Source organism: Bombina bombina, chromosome 1 (assembly GCF_027579735.1).
Source record: "Bombina bombina isolate aBomBom1 chromosome 1, aBomBom1.pri, whole genome shotgun sequence".
NCBI lineage: Eukaryota > Metazoa > Chordata > Amphibia > Anura > Bombinatoridae > Bombina > Bombina bombina.
In genome coordinates, this window is record NC_069499.1 from 1,426,126,664 (window position 1) to 1,426,144,666 (window position 18,003).

At 38.5% G+C, this 18,003-nt stretch overlaps 1 protein-coding gene across 1 annotated transcript in view; it reads left to right on the forward strand.

The window, feature by feature from the left end:
- Positions 1–5,026: 5,026 nt before the first annotated feature.
- PRPF3 (pre-mRNA processing factor 3) overlaps positions 5,027–18,003 on the forward strand; it is a 241,213-nt gene continuing 228,236 nt past the window's right edge. Inside the window, exons 1-3 of the mRNA XM_053705438.1 lie at positions 5,027–5,174; positions 8,515–8,683; positions 13,426–13,559. Of these exons, the coding sequence (XP_053561413.1) occupies positions 8,539–8,683; positions 13,426–13,559 (279 nt within the window). The 5' untranslated portion in view covers positions 5,027–5,174; positions 8,515–8,538. The remainder of the gene's footprint in view (positions 5,175–8,514; positions 8,684–13,425; positions 13,560–18,003) is intronic.

Consider the following 18,003-nt stretch of genomic DNA (forward strand, 5'->3'; position numbering starts at 1 on the left):
GGTAGCATTGATCTCACTAAGTAACTGTGACACAGACAAACGGGGCTAAGCCCCGGCCCCATACGGTGACGTCACTTCCCACTCTCATCACATCTTCCCCCTTTTCGAAGGACAAGGCATAAATTTTTTTTCATTTGAATTCAACAAATAACAAAGTATACAAAAAGCATACAACAGTTTTGAACAGTATATAACAAGTAACACGTTAAGGAGAATATTTGTATAAACAACATGAATTACATCCTGACTTGAACATCGGGGTAGACTACCCTAGTCCACAGTGACCATGGGATTATTCTGCCCATACTTCCGGTCACTGCTCTAACTAATGTTAATCCCGATATCGGGCCGGAAGTTTCACCACTCTTCCACTTGATGTAACTCTACATGAACTGTCCTCTGATACAGAAGAAGGTGATTGAGAGTCCGCTGGAGGCAAAGACATATCCCCGCTGTGATCTTGCTGAGGGGAAGGCACCCCTCTCAAAACAGGGGATCCCACCGGCGGTGGTACTGAGGCATCCAGTTCCAAACTCTCAGGTACAGGCTGAAGATGTTTTCAATTAGGGCATGTAACTGTCCCTCCATCAGTAAGGACTACATAAGACCTTGGTTCTGGAGAGCGTCCAATTACCGTAGCAGGCATCTTCCTTTTCTTCTCATCATCCAGTTTAATTCTGACACTTTGCCCCGCATTCAGCTCCTGCAAGGGCCTCACAGAATGTCTCTTGTTGTAGAAGAATCGATAACCCCTTTTTGCCTCTTCATCCCTCCTAAGGACTTCGTCCTGAGGAATAGAGCTAGTTGGCTGGAAGACACCCACAGAGGGTTAGGTGGTGCGAATCTGGCGTCCTAGCATCAGCTGTGCCAGGCTAAACCCCGTGGCTTGAATGGGAGTCGCCCTATAGGACAAGAGGGCCAGGTACAGCTCAGATTGCTTCAAAATGAATTTTGTTCTTTGAACTGCCCTTTCAGCCATTCCGTTAGCCTGCGGGTAATGTGGACTTGACGTGGAATGTATAAAATCATATTCTCTGCTGAAAGAACTGAACTCTGTTGAAGCGAACTGCATTCCATTATCACTCACCAACTCCATTGGTATGCTCGAGTTATAACGGCTTGACTTGTGATTTCATTCAAAGGTGCAATTTCCAAATACCTGGAATAGTAGTCGATCACGACTAGGAACTTTTTACCGTGCAGTTCACACAAATCAGCTGCTATTTTCTGCCTTGGGCCTGAAATCAAGGGCTCCCTTCTCTGAGTAGGCCGGCGTTCCCGGCAAAAGGCACATTTAGACACATGGCTTGCAATGTCGGGCCAGCATACTGCCGTAGCTGCCCTTTCTCTGCACTTTGTAATGCCTAAGTGGCCATTGTGAATCCTGTTTAACATCTCCTGCCGCATGCTAACAGGAATAACAATGCGGTCCTGGAACAGCACCAACCCATCCAGCTCTGTGAGCTGCGACCTTTCTGACTGGTAAGAACTTAAAGACATCCAGGCTGCCCGATTCTCGGGCCAACCTTCTTTTATGTACTCTTCTTTTATGTACTTTATAACTTCTTGAAGGTCTGTATCTAAATATGTCTCTTTCTTTATTTGTTCTAGCTTCCATGAAGAAATGGATTTGGAGGCCAGAATTGAATCTACATACACTTTCACATCTGATTCCGTTGAAGACTCTTCAGCAGCAGACAGCAGGAGCCTGGATAGTGTATCTGCCACAACCAGTTGTTTCCCCGGCACATGCACTGCCTGAACGTTGAACCTGAGCAGCCTCATTAGAAGTCTCTGGCATCTTAGGGGTGTTTTGTCAATATCATAGGAGTTGATTAGAGGGACTAGCGGTTTATGATCAGTCTCCAGACTAAATTTCTCTAAGCCCACTAGGTAACGCTGAAAGCGCTCAAAGGCCCAAACTGCAGCCAGGCACTCTTTCTCAATTTGGGCGTATTTTGACTCAGCAGCCGTCAGTGTACGGGAACAGTAGGAGATGGGCTGTAGTTTGTTTTCATTCAGCTGCAGGAGGGCGGCCCCTAATCCATAACTGCTTGCATCAGCACTAACCACAGTCTTTTTGGAAGGGTCGTAGAACCCCAACACTGGGGCAGACCCCAGCAGGGACTTGACCTGCATAAAAGATTCTTCCTGTGAAGGTCCCCAGACCCAGGCAACATCTTTCTTTAGAAACTCTGTGATAGGGTGTAGTATTGTGGATAAATCTGGAAGGAACCTGCCCACATAATTTACAAGGCCCAATATTTGTCTCAGCTCATGTACATCAGAAGGACTTTTCATCTGTTCAATAGCACAAATTTCCTCAGGGTCTGGCTTGATGCCATCCTCATTGATGATATGTCCAAAGTAACATAACTCAGCTTTCCTAAAATGGCATTTCTCTTTGTTTAGCTTCAGCCCAGACTCTCTGATAGTCTGCAGCACACAGCTCAATCACTGATCATGTTCCTCCAATGTAGACCCATACATTAAGATGTCGTCCATGACGACTGCCGTGCCCACGTGGTCTCTTAGGAGAGAACTCATTTCTCTCTGGAAGATTTCAGGAGCAGAGGATATCCCGAAGGGGAGTCTGCAAAAGCAAAACCGACCTACTGGTGTAATGAAGGTAGTCAGTTTACGGCACTTTGGATCTAGAGGTATCTGCCAGAAGCCGCTAGAAACATCCAATGTAGAGAAGAACTTCGCCCCAGCCAATTTCGGAGCTATATCTTCAAGTGTTGGCAGTACATATCTCTCTCTCTTCACCGCCTCATTCAGCCTTTTCAAGTCTACGCAGATGCGTACCTTCCCGTTTTTCTTCGCAACAGGCACAATGGGGGCACACCAGTCAGTTGCTTCAACAACCTCTTCAATAACCCCCATATTCTTCATACGCAAAAGCTCCTTCTCCACTTGAGGCATGAGCGGGAACGAAATTCTACGTGGAGTGGTAATGCTGTATGGGACTGCGTCACCTTTAAGTGATATACGGACTGGGTTGCAATTCAGTAGGCCCAATTCACCAAACATATCTTCTGAGATCTCATTCACTCTGGCTACTAGGCCCAAACCACAGGCTGCTTTTCTGCTCAATAAGTTATTAACACACTGACCTCTAATCACATGCACCCACATGGTGAATTTCCTTTGCTTGTACTCGCAGCTGGCAAGAACTATGGACTTTTGTTGTAACTTTCACCAGCTGGGGCTGTCAAGGCAGTTTTATAAATGCTGCAACAACAGACCCCACAAAAGACACTTCTTGACCCTCCTGGTCGCTATCCACCTGCATCTCCTTAATATATTCCGTCTTACACACCACTTCAAAATGGCCCATCCTGTTACATTTTCTACATCTTTTGTCTTTAGCAGGGCATATGACACTTTGATCATGGACACGGTTGCACAGTGTGCATCGGCATGCTGCGCCCATCCACTTCTGGGCCTATCTGCTGCCCTTGGTCTACCGCTCACACTGTGCCTTTCACTAGCAACTCTCCTGAACTGCTGCACTTCATCCACAATACTCTCAGACCTCAGATCAGCACTTTGCTTTTTCACCAGTTCACTCTGGCGGGCCATCCTAATAGCCCCATCTAATGATAAATCAGACTCTAACTGTAGCTTCAGTGAGACTTCAGCATCTGCAATTCCTATGACTATTCTGTCTCTGATTTGCTCTTCTTTAGCAACACCAAACTCACAAAATTCAGCTAGTTCATACAGGCTGCGCACAAATGACTCCACAGATTCTCCCACACGCTGAGCACGTTTGTGAAAACAAGCTCTCTCATGAATCACATTTCTTTTGGGCACAAAGTGGGCACTGAGTTTATTCATAACTATTTCAAAGTCAAATTCTTCCCCTTCTTGGAAAGTAAAGGCATTGAACACTGGCTCCACATCTTTCCCCATAGAGTATAAAAGAGAATTAACTTGTACTCTCCTTGTCCAGCTTGAAAGCAATCCTGTAGCGCTGAAACTGCTGACGCCATGTGGGCCAAGCTGCAGGCTGAGAGAAATCAAAAGGCTCAGGTGGGGTAAACTTCAACATCGTCATCGATCAGGAAACAGAAGAGCAGGCAAGTACTTCTGACACCATGTCATGAGATGCAGGACACAGCAGAGAGGGTACAACACTATTTTATTGCAGAGCATGGAAATATACATCTGGTAGCATTGATCTCACTATAGTAACTGCGACACAAACGGGCTAAGCCCGCCCCTATCCGGTGATGTCACTTCCCACTCTCATCACAAGCGCATTAAATTGGTTAGAGATGTGCTTTATTATGAAGTATTTTGTTCAATATCACATTTACATAATTTACTGACCCTTTAAGGTTTATTATCGAAATGAACTTTTCATACACATTCTTGTAGAACCATTAAGAGTAATAATTTCTGCCAGCAATAAGACACAGTAAAGATGTGTCAATTGCTACCCCATAGACTAAAACCAAAAATAAACAATTGATCAGTCAATCAATCAATCAAGATCTGCCTCAAAACCTAATGCTGCTACTATGATGAAGTATGATTAAAATTGTACACGGGACAGCCTCAAAACTAGGTATCATTTAGAAGTAGAATTGTTTAATTCAGTTTGAGGATACTACTGATATATGTGATGTACTTTACTTTGGTTTGGCAACCTACGCTATATTGTTTATGCATAAAGATAAGCATATTTGTAAATAATGATGGTGAACTTTCCCCTTTAATAATCAGGTCCTGAATGGAAACGATATTTTAGATGGAGTTTAATTAATCAGTTATTACTGTAATAAAGATGTGCTGCGCCTGCAACTTATTTTTGCTTTCCGGGTCTGATTATAAGAAGTGTAAAGTTAACCATTACTTTAAGCTATTACTATATAAAAAAAATACCTTGTTCTTAACCTTTCCAAATAACATTGAAATTGTATAATTTACGGATTTGAATTATTTTTGTTAGCAAAATTATAACATTTGTATATACTAATAAAGTTGAATGAAATAAAAAAATACCCTGAAAATCAAATTACCCACAATGCTCGGCAGTTAACGCAACACGTTGTGTGGGTCAGTGTGAGCGCAAGACTGCATGCACTGCTCTTCCGCTTCCGGTCTGACGTTTGGTCTCCGTTAACCCCCACCGCAGAAACGGACAGAAACAAAACAGCAACTTGGTAAGTGAGCGATAATTTGTGGGTAGGACTGGCCAGTATTGATTAGGAACACTGAGCTCCTCAAAAGCCCAGAGCTGGAGTTACTGTGTTTGCTCTGTATTAGGTAGCCTGAGTTAAGTCCGTAAGTAAACACATGAGAGATACTAATGTATAACTGGCAGAGAAAATTACGAGGATACGTGACTGATAGTAACCACATGCTGAATGTTCAATTGAAACACCTTAAGCTCGGTGCCATACAGAGAGATTCTAAGTTATTGGCTGTGTCAGAAAGATAATTCTAGCATGTAGTTTCGTCTTCCTGAGCTGTCACTTTCTGTCATGCCATGGAGAGAGAGAGTGAGACTCTAAACTATGCTCATACCATACAGAGAGAAACCCTGATTTGTGATTATGATATGAAGTGAGAGAGACTCTGATCTATGCTCATATCATGTACCAAAGCACAGAGGAACCCTGACCTGTGCTCATGCCGGGCACAGAGGAACCCTGACCTGTGCTCATGCCGGGCACAGAGGAACCCTGACCTGTGCTCATGCCGGGCACAGAGGAACCCTGACCTGTGCTCGTGCCGGGCACAGAGGAACCCTGACCTGTGCTCGTGCCGGGCACAGAGAAAGTTCCCAACTCTGACTGCCATGTAACCAGGGTCCCTAAGGTGCTGAGTTTGCTTCATCCTGAGGTCCCTGGGGTGGTGGTGACTCTGTTAGATGGCGAGGGTCCTGGGGCACTGACTGTGCCATATATAGACAATCCCCAGTTCTCTGGCTGTGCCATACTTTGAAGGTCCCTGGGGAGCTGAATGTGCCAGATCCTTGGGTATCCCAGTGAACTTACCTTGTTTAATAAAGGCAGTCTTAATGTGGTTATTTTGTTCATGAAGAAAGGGTTGTTTGCAGGGTATCCATCTTATCTCTTTGTAAAATGTATTATTATGGAAAGTAAAAGCACGTTGCAGTATATATTCATTATTTATGTTGCCTGCTTTTTGTTGTAAAATACTTTTGAAAAGTGTGCTTGTTGAACATCCTCCAGGGAGGCTGAATGCATCCCTCATGGTACCATTTGCCTATGCCTGCAACATGTGATTGATTAGAGTCTTTCTGTTCACACAAGTTATTGCACATTTGTCTTAATCCTGCCAATCCTTTATGATTAAAATGTATGTTATATATTGTTTCTGTCATTTTCTAGAATAAGGTGCTATCACCTGAGGTGACACACCCAATTTTACTGTTTAAAATATATACATTTACCACTTGTATCTACACTTTTGCTTAATCTGGTAACCTTCATTTTTGTTTGTTGAAGGTACATGAAACCCAACTTTTTCTTTCATGATTTTGATAGAGGATACAATTTTAAAAAACTTTCTAATTTGCTCTATTCTCTTTGTATCCTTGGTTGAAGATGCAGCAATCCACTACTGGGAGCTAGCTGAATGCATTGGATGAGCCAATAACACAAGGCATATGTGTGTAGCCACCAATCAGCAGCTCCGCAGCCTACTTAGGTATTCTTTTCAACAATGGATACCAAGTGAGCAAAACAGAAGAAAATTGGAAAGTTGTTTAAAAATTACATGCTCTATCTGTATCATATTTTTTATTTTTTTTAGGCTTTATGTTCCTTTAACGTCTGTTCCTAACTGGTCACAGCAACGGAGACTTATAACCCACAAGACTTTTCAAGAGGAGTATCTCTGAACTGCTCTTTAATCCAAAACAGAAGTAAAATGTGCTTTCAAAATAAACAGTTTTAATATATTTATATTTCTTATAAGTGCCAGGAGTTAAAGTGAATGTCAATTTTCATGATAAAGCGCCCGTTTTTAAAAAAAAAAAACTATTAAAAACAGGTGCACTTTCATTCATGAAAGTTTACATTGCACTGGATTTTACAAATACTTACCTTCTCCTGCATGCTGAGCTATCTGTCCGGCTGTAATTTGTAAAATCCGGTGCAATGTAAACTTTCATGAATGAAAGTGCCCCTGTTTTTAATAGTTTTTTTTTTTTATAAACAGTGCACTTTATCATGAAAGTTGACATTCACTTTAAATATTCTTTTAATTTTGGTTATATTGAGGTCGAAAATCAACAGGGAGTTCATGTTTGTATAGAGCTAGTCCTTTAAAAAGCAAGTTCTGCAGCTCCAATGATTCTGGTCCGCAGTTCCCACAATCATACTGGGGAGAGAAAAAAATCAGCACAAGAGCAGCTATTTATTAGAAAACAAGTCAACCTTTAACACGTTTAAAACAAATTTATAATGTCTATAAGTTTGTAGGTAATAAATAATGATAGCACAACACAAGCTCTTAGTACATACTAAATAATTAGAAGTAATAATTTATCCATCAGCTGCTTTATTTAGCACAAGAGCTTGCTAGAATAGAGCTCAACAATTTTTTTCAAAAATTTCGAAGACAGCCCATAAATTTAGGAGCCAGAAATTTTTGACCATCCCTATTGGGTGTTTTGGGATTCTAAATAAGTGTCTTGGCATAATTTTAAGGTGCCTGGGTTTTTTTCATGAACTGCACGATTAAGAGGGTTGTGATTTGTCAACAACCCTGTGAGGCTGTTTTTGAAAACAGAAAACGCATAGGCAAGCAGACTCGGGGATTACTGTAGGGTACAGAACGTGAAGAAGACTTTAGAAGTGGAGTCACAGACTACCCTTGGTAATTATTCACGTACTGTACAATAATAGTAATACAATAATGTTCACTGTCCCTTTAAGGGAGCACAATAGTTTAAATTTGGGTGTAATTGTTGTTATCGGAATTTGAATGGTTTGATGATTGGAAGAAATAAAAAAAGGAACCAATTTGTAGAATTAAAGGGATATGAAACCAAAAATGTTTCTTTAATAATTCAGATAGAGCATGCAATTTTAAAGAACTTTATAATTTACTTTGATGATCAATTTTATTTTTGTTCTTTTGGTATCTTCTTTTGTTGAAAAGCAGGGATGTATGCTTCCGAACCAGCCCATTTGTGGATTAATATAGGACAGCAGTTTTGTAAGAATATTATCCATTTGCAAGAGTACTAGATGTCAGAACTATGTCCTGCCAAGTAGTGCTCCAGATGCCTATGTATCACTTCAACACAGAATGTCATGGAAACAAAGCAAATTTAATAATAAAAGTAAATTGGAAACTTTTTAGAAGGTTATGCTCTGTCTGAATCACAAAAGAAAATGTTTGGGTTTCATATCCCTTTAAAGGGCAGGATACCATTTTGAGAAAACTATAGTGTTAAGTTCAGCAAGAAAGTGTTTGTGCTTATTATACACAATTTATGCATCTAATCTTTGTCTTTTTCCATATTAGAGAAGGCCAATCGTATCTTGCAAAATGGCTCTGTCCAAGAGAGAACTGGAGGATTTGAAACCATGGGTGGAAAAGACTGTTAAGAAAGCATTGGGCTTCTCTGAGCCCGCTGCTGTCTCCTCAGCTCTTAGCTGTGTTGGGAAAGGAATGGACAAGAAGAGGACAGCCGGTAAGTTGTCTTTTGGGAGTGATGAACATGGTCATTATCAAGACCCTCTCTTTCTTACATTGCATAAGATTAAATTACATACAATTTGAATTGCATGGAGGTGTACTTTTCAAATGCATATTCTGTAGACTTATTTAGTTAATAAATCTATTTAAAAAATAAATAACTAAAAGGGCCATTATAGATATAAAATAACCAGAACAGGATTTTTTATTACCAGTGACGCGGCAAAGCTTTGTTTTTTTAAACATATTTTTGATTGCATTTTTGACAAAACTTAGGCAAAAATATTTCTGACAAAAGAACAAAGTATACATAAGTATGGGTGAAATAAACTTGTGAAGAAATATCAATTTTCCAGTTCTGAATTCACAATTTTCTGAGGCATATAGTCCATTTTGGGTTCATACATGTCATTTTAATTAGGTACATATTTTAACAGTTTGCATTTTTTTCAATACACATAACACAAAGAGGGGTACAAGTTTTGTGAGTGTCAGGACTAATGCAGTGAAGGTGTATAAGCGAAGCTCAGTTTCAGTTGTGCCTATGCTTGTCTGTGTGTTTCCACAATATTCATTTTTAGCTTGTGTGTGTCCAAAGTACCGGATTGGAGGTTATGGTGTCTCTCTAAGTGCAGGAGATTTTCTACCTGGTTCTCCCACTCCTTTTCTGTGGTGGCTATGTCAGATTTCCAGTGTTTTGGTTAGTATCAGTAAGTCTCTAGCAGTGATATAGGAAGTGATAAGTATTTAGGAGGATCTGCGGATCGTTTGGCAAGTGTTTCCCTATTATGTCTAACATTCATTTAATGATCTAAAAAAGATGTGAAGAAGAGCGCCTCATAGTGCCGTTTATCCAAAATACATTTTCAGTGAATACGAATATGCTAACAAGTGACAACTCACAAGGGTGTGTGCACTAATAAAGTGCAATATGCGCAGGCTGAACTTTGTAGTCTCTAGCTGACAGATTGGGGCAAGGTCTCCCTCAGATTTCAGTGGACTGGATACTGGATGTTGTAGCCTTTCAAAATATAAAGGACACAGAACTTCTCCTAGTGCAGGTTAAACGTTTAACAGAATGATTCCAAGAAAATATACAAAATGGGTACTCACATTTCAGTTTGCACAATGAAATCGTGCAAACAAGGCAGGCTGGAGGTTACAGACACCAGCTTTCTGAATCAGGTCTCACTGGATTGTTCTTTCAAATGGTTTGAATAAGTGGTGTAAAGTGCTCCAAAGTGAAAAAGTAGTTAAAAGGCAGACTACTTAAAATCATAGCTTTATTTTAAAACATTTAAAACATGAAACGTGTTTCTCAGCTGACTAGCTATTTCATTAGGCATGACTGTAAAACACGACTTTGTTTTTTTATTATAATTTTCATTTTTTATTCTTATTCAATTATTAGTGTTATAACAATTGTATTGTATATACATGATTGCACATAATTGCACATTTTCCTATTCTTATCGATTTTCGATTCACCCATAGAAATACCCAAATTGGTGGGTCTAAAGTTAGTTTGAAAACAATTATTTAAAGGACACACAAATTGAAACCTAAGTTTCATACACATCTGTTTAATTTTCAGCATCTTTTTTTATAACACAACCATTTATATTTTCGCCCTCTGCAAACCTCCTACTATAGGAATTTGCATTAGATTCATCTAATGATATTTGTCCAGAATGTGTCCAGTTGGCTGCAATGCCACCATATATGTGTTGGGTTGCCTATTTCTCTGCATCCCCTCCAGCACTTATTGTTGGCTGTTTTGTAAATTGTGTGCAGTCTGCTAGGTGTGAGGTACCATCTCGTTAGATATTTGTAGTTTGTTTACAAAACCCTTGTGGATATTGATGATTGTTTGGTTATTCTAAAGGATGTCATGCAATCTATGAATGTGATGTTGGATCCTAGTTCTTTATCCCATGAGTTGGTGTACGTAGGTAATTTATGTGGGTCTCTAAGCAGTACTAGTTTATATAATATAGAGATGGCATGTTTAGTTGTTTTTTTTAGTGTTTTCTAGTTGACACAAGTTTTCAAATGGTGTAAGGTTTCTAGTTGAGTGTTGTTTTTTTGGGGTGAGTGTCCAAGTAGTAGCATAATTGTGAGTAGGAGTACCAGTATAAGGATGTCAGGATGATTTTCTTGGATATCGGTTAGGGGTCTATATGTTTTGTCTTTGTGAAAAATTAATGATATTCTATTCTTTATGTGGCAACTAAAGTCTGGTTGCTTGTTTCTGTGGTTCCATGGTAGCGTTGGATTGTGACAGATGGGGGACATAGGGGAGAGAACGTTGGAGATAATTGTTGATGTGCTTGTTAGCTTATCCCATGTCGTAAAAAATTCCGTCAGAAGGGGGTATTGTTGTATTTTAGCTGGTCTGTGTTTGGGAGGTATCCATGCAGCTACTCCTGCGTTGCAAAGTCCTAGTATGTGCCTATCTATCTGGACCCATTGTTTGTTTATGTTGTGGTTTGTGCACCAATCTAGTAGTCTGTGTAGCATTATAGCCTCTTTGTAGATATGTATGTTTGGTACACCTAGTCCTCCTCTGTCTTTGGGTAGGTACATTGTCTGTTTTGCTATTCTGGGTCTGGAGCCCTGCCAAATGTATTGTTCTATTAAAAATTGTATTTTGTTGAGGTATTGTGGAGGAAGATTTATGTGGGTGGTTTGCAGTAGGTAAAGGAGTCTTGGCAGGATATTCATTGTTACTACGTTTATTCTACCAATCCACGATATGGCTTTGTTTTTCCAACTTGATAGGTCTTTCATTAGGGTTTTTTCCATTACTTTATAATTTGGCAAAGCTTTATGTTTAACCCCACAAAGGGGTTAAACGCACAGTTGAGTTACCGCTTGGGACCAGCAGAGCACTGCTTGTCCCTAGTCAAAATTGCCGCTAGCTTAATTGGCAGCACTAGTCGCAAGCACCAACTGTGCAACTAGCACTACTGATTAGATCAGTGACAATTTCCTCTCAGGACCAGCAGCGTTCTGTTGTTCCTTAGCAATACTTTAACCCCTTTGTGGGCTTTACAGTGCCACTAGTGATAAAATCTCATGTTATCACTACAATTGCCCTTTAAGAAGCTTATTCTTAGTTTCCATGAAATTATTAGGAGTATGCTATATACTTCCCAGGTGGATGATGTGTGTTTAAGAAATCTTTAGACTTGTGATAATTCTTGTGGTTGATAGGGACTAAAGAGCTTTAAGGGAGAAATCTGTGCGGACCGATGTTCTAGCAAAAATAATATTCAAGGGAATTAATATGTTTTTGGGTGATGATCATAAAGATGGTAGGAATTAGATATTTGTTGGTGGGATTCAAGGAGGCAGACGAGTATGTTAGATGTGGTAGAGAATGTTTTGATCATGTAACGTTGGTGGGGATATATGAATCTGAAAGATAAAAGTGCAAAACTAAAATGCTCTCGGTGCATTTTATTATTGGGCTCTTTTGCTTGCAATTTGGTTGATCACTCTCCTTTAACCCCTTTGCTACTGGGAGTTTCAGAGAAAAACTTGCCCAAAGTACTAGAGAATGTTAGCATTTTTGCTATCACTCCAAGATAGAAATAGTCTTTGCTTTTTTGATTTACCAATAAAAAAATATTTAGCCACCAATCAGTAAGAGCTACCCAGGTGCTGAACCAAAATTATGCCAGCTCTTAAGCTTTGCATTCCTGCATTTTTAAATAAAGATAGCAACAGAACAAAGAAAAATAGAAAATAGGAGTACATTAGAAAGTTGCTTAAAATTGCATGCTCTATCTGAATCATTAAAGAAATAATCTGGGTTCAGTGTCCCTTTAAGACTGTTTCCAATGTCCACAATGCTGGTTGTCTGTGATTTAGTGTTAACCGTATCTTTCAGTTGTCTTCTCTTGTTTCTGTTCCGTATGAAATGTTGTTTTATGGTCCTTTTTTATATGAATAGTACCAATTAGCATCACTAACAGATGATATCTATCATGAGTCTTGCATAATAATATAACTACAAGGAAGTTCTATTTTAAGTGATGAAAAAACAGGAGAGAGAGAGCACAAAAGTACAACAAAAAGAGGAGCAGCAAAGAAACACAGGTGTCTGGGGTTGTGGGTAAGGGCTACCTGTCCCTGTCTTATTTAATTATTTTTTTTCTTCAATTATCAAGCTTAAAGTGATGGTAAACTCTCTCCTTTTTAAAATCAGATCTGGAATGTAAGCGCTATTTTAGATGGGGTTGTATTCATCATGTGTAATGAAGATGCGCTATAACTTAGTTATTAATATAGATATGAAATTCAAAAACCCCACGTTACACCACCCACTTCAAAAGTCAATTTTCCTGTCAGCTAAATGATTGAATTACTCTCCAATCAATGCTCTAGCTACAAAAAAAGTGCCATATGTGGAGAGCGCTGATTGGACAACAATTCAATCTGTTAGCTCACAGAAAAATTTACTTTTAAAGTGGGCGGAGGAGCATGCAGTATTTGAATTTCATATCTATATTAAAAAGCATGTTATACTGCATCTTCATTACAGCTAATTAATTAAACTCCATCTAAAATAGCGCTTACATTCCAGATCTGATTTTAAAAAGGGGAGAGTTTACCATCACTTTAATCTATCCACCGTTCATGGTGTGCTGTAAATGATCCTAGTAGAATTTTATATTGTAAAATAATGTATATGTATATATATTGTTATATTTTTTATTATTTTGTATTAAGATCACCTAAAGCAATACTTTGATGACTACACACTACGTTTTGTGGACAAGCTTTTTGATGCAGTGAAAGATGGTCGGGGATCAAGGCATTCAAGCAGGTCAAGCAGCGACAGGAGTAGAAAACGTGAGATTAAAGTAGGTATTTAATAACGTGTATTTTCTTCAATTATTTTACCCTTTGAGATTTATGCTTTAAATTAGGGACCCATCTAAAAGGCTTAAAGGACAGCATAGTCAAAATCAAACTTTTATGATTCAAATAGAGCATTGCGATTTTAAACAACTTTCCAAATTACTTCTTTTATGAAATTTGCTACATCTTCTTGGTATCCTTTGTTGAAAAGCATACCTAGGTATGTTCAGGAGCAGCCGTGCACTACTTGGTAGCTGCACATATATGCTTTTTGTGGTTTGCTCATTCAGTGTGTTAAGCTAGCTTACCAATAATGCATTGCTGCTCCTTCATCAAAGGATACCAAAAAAACAAAGCAAATTAGATAATAGTTGTTTACAATTGCATGCTTCTAGCTGAATATTGAAAGTTTTTTATTTATTTTTTATTTTGATTTTACGGTCTCTTTAATATGCAGTAAGCATCTGTTTCTGTATTTCCGCAGATTATATATACAGCTATTACCTGATCTGTAGAAGAGATTTGTGATATCAAAAACCTAAATTGTAATATGTTAGTTTATTATAAAGTATTATAATCTAATAAAAATAATTATAGAATATAAAGTAAAGGCAAACTGACGCTTATACAGAATGGGTTCTTATCTTTTGCTGTCATTTTGTTGCAATGTTTGCAGTCCAGATAGCTTTAGTTGTTTTCTTGCTTTCCTACTACTCCATCGTTTTGGTTATTAGCTTCTTTTTCGCTGTTTATATGAAATATAACAAGCTGGTAAATATGATTTGACATTTTGGGCTAGATTACAAGTGGATCACTATTTAAGGATCGAGCGTTTACTGCGCTTTAAGTAAACTTCTTGCGTGTCCCTGGTTACTCTTGTATTATGAGTTGAAAGTAAACTGTTTTTGCTTGTGCGCTAACCCGAGGCACGTAAAAAGCCAAACTTAGAATATAGGGCATGGGATAACTTCAATAGAGCAAAAAAAGTGTGGGGAAAAAACTAACACTCAACTCGCTCGCATACCCGATCTTATATTCTTAAATCCGTGACATGAAAATATGAATATTTTACATTCCAATGTTTTGCACATAGCAGAATATGTTCTATTTATTCATAATATATGTATATAATTACTTAGAATATATTCTGCTATGTGAAGAACATTGGAATGTGAAATATTTACAGTAAATACACAGTATAACACTTTATTAAATATGAATATTGCCTAAAAATGCTTTTACATTTCTTTCATGTTTCAGACAGAGCATGCAATTTTAAGCAACTTTCTTATTTAATCCTACTTAAATGTTTCTTTGTTCTTTTGCTATCTTTATTTAAAAAGCAGGAATTTAAAGCTTAGAAGCCAGCCCTTTTTAGTTTCAGAACCCTGGATAGCACTTGCTTATTGGTGGCTACATTTAGCAAACCAATAAGCAAGCATATCCCAGGTTCTTACGATTTACATTCCTGCTTTTTAAATAAGAGTGCAAGAGAACAAAGAAAAATTGATAATAGGAATAAATTACAAAGTTGCTTAAAATTGCATGCTCTGTCTGAATCATGAAATAATAAAATGTGGGTTTAGTGTCCCTTTTAACTGCGAAGGGCTCCAATGTACTTCTATATATGTGTACATATGTATTTGTGTTTAAATGTGTGTATATATCTGTAACTACATATATACACATAAATACATATGTACACATATATAGACATATAAAGAGACACTTGGTTGATTCCACAAAGCAATACATGAACGTGTCATAAATGTATTGTGACAATATATATGTATTCTGTAGTGATTGCAGTAAACCCACTACAATATTCCAAGTAAGTCTAAGTAAAATAACTAATGCACTAAAAGAAGGAATGTATAAATGACTAGTAGAACATTTATCTACTGCTGCATATAAGGACACACTGAACTCACAACATATATAATTAATAACATAGCTTATCAATATAAGGGTGGGTTATGCCTCAGAGGTGTGTGCCCCCATTACATAAAAATATATGATCAGACAATGAAACAAATATCAGAGTGGAAATATTGACTGACTTATTACTAAGACCAATACTTATCTAACACTTGACATAAGGAAGGTCTTATCTATATTTAAAGAGACACGATCATATTATGAATTGAATGTCCTAGTGAGAAATTTATATAGATACTACCAAGACCACTAATGATTAAGTATTCAACTGTATGTTGGGCGACTTATGTAGATATTACCATAAAGAATATTTGTAGGTTCAGTGTTTTCATTGGAGTTATATGCATAAAACATTAAACCTCAAAGATAAGATCATACAAACTTATCTAGTATTTTACCCAATGGTTTATAGACCCACGGTTACTCGAACAATATAAGAAATCATACTCTGATTTATACGCTGATTTGCGATCACATAGGCTATTTAATATTGACTGGGGATATCGGATATCCCCTGCTATGGTTTTAAATTGGATTAAAACCAATATTTATGTTTAAATATTTTTTATTATTATTATAAAAATTCTTGATCATATACAATACAGAAAGAGATTAGGAATAAGCTTGATAACATTAACATGTTACAGATCTAGCATGTCTGATATGTCCCCAGTTCCTCATATATATCTCAGTACACATCATATTGCCAGGGGGCACATCGTTGAATGGATAGGGTCATACAGAATAAATCAATTCTCTTGTTCTATAAATCAGCTGTCTATATCTAGAAATACTTAAAACCAATATTTAGATGGAATTAATAAAGATTTAGATTTTTAATATGTAATTCATGTTTATACACTTACACAAATGAAGGATATGAGTGCTTAAAAAGGGTACCTGTCCAGTGTATTTGTTGGAATTTGAAAGTAAAAATATTTCTAACCTAGTACACCGCAACAAAAGAAAATAAATGTTAAGCGTATCAAAAGAAAGGGTATTTGCTAAACAAATAAGGTTACAATAATCCTTCAATTTATAGTAGTGCTATTGATTTCTCACTCAACACTTTTTGTAGCACCTGAGACCTCAGATCTTTGAGCCTTTTAACTTTTTTGTGCAATATTTTTTATTTTTTTTAAATCCCTTTCTTTCTTTCTTTCTTTCTTTCTTCTTTTTTTTTTTTTTTCCCCTCTCACTTCACTTTTTGCCCGTTTACCATTTCAGACAGACACCCCAATTCTCCTGCAAACTACCACCCCATATCACTGCTTCCACTAACATTAAAACCCCTGCCCCCTTCTCTAACAGACTCTAAGCCCTCTCTTGGATCCGTTCTCTCTCATTTTCTGCGTCATTTGCTGGTGACGCCTCTTCTTCAATGTCTCAGTCGGGTTGGAGTGCCTCTAAGATCTTGATTCTGGGTCCTCTACTCTTCTCTATTTATATTTCTTCACTAGGTAAACTTATCAACAGCTACGGCTTCAAATATTACCTCTCTGCTGATGACACTCAGATTTACCTCTCCACCCCTGCTCGCTCTCTCACTCTGTCCTTTCTCATGTAAGCGACTGCTTAGCTTGTATTTCTTCCTGGGTGTCCTCTCACCACTTATAGATTAACATGTCCAAGACTGAGCTCCTTCTAATCCCCTCTCTAGCTCTACTCCGATTTCAGACTTCTCTCACTGTCTGCGGCATCACTATTTCCCCATCACCCCAAGTCTGTTCCCTCGGAGTTACACTGGACTCCAATCTGTCCTTCATCCCCACATCCAGTTGCTCTATTCAACCTGTCACAACCACCTACGCAATATCTCTAAATCTTGTCTGTTTCTGTGTGCAGATGCCACTAAGCAAATAAACCACTCCCTGCTAAATTCTCGACTTGACTACTGTAATAACCTACTAACCGGCCTTCCTCTTTCCCGCCTCTTCTCCCTTCAAACAATTCTAAATCCCTCTGCCAGGCTAATCCACCTTTTCCGCCAATCTGTATCTGCTACACCTCTCTGTGGGTCCCTTTACTGGCTCCCCATTCACAGCAGAATTAAATTCAGAATTCTTACTCTGACCTACAAAGCCCTCACCAACAACGCTCCTCACTAATAAAAAAAAAAAATATACTCCTGCCCGCCCCCTAAGGTCTAACAATGACCTGCTCCTTGCATCTTCTATTTTCACCTTATGCTAGACTTCAGGGCTTCTCTCGTGGGGTACCAACCCACTGGCGCAAACTACCTTGTGCTGTCAGACTTTCCCCAAAACAGTCCTCTCCTTTAAGAGCTCTCTAAAGACATTTCTCCAACATTGGTGTGTCCGGTCCACGGCGTCATCCTTACTTGTGGGATATTCTCTTCCCCAACAGGAAATGGCAAAGAGTCCCAGCAAAGCTGGTCACATGATCCCTCCTAGGCTCCGCCCACCCTAGTCATTCTCTTTGCCGTTGCACAGGCAACATCTCCACGGAGATGGTTAAGTTTTTTGGTGTTTAAATGTAGTTTTTATT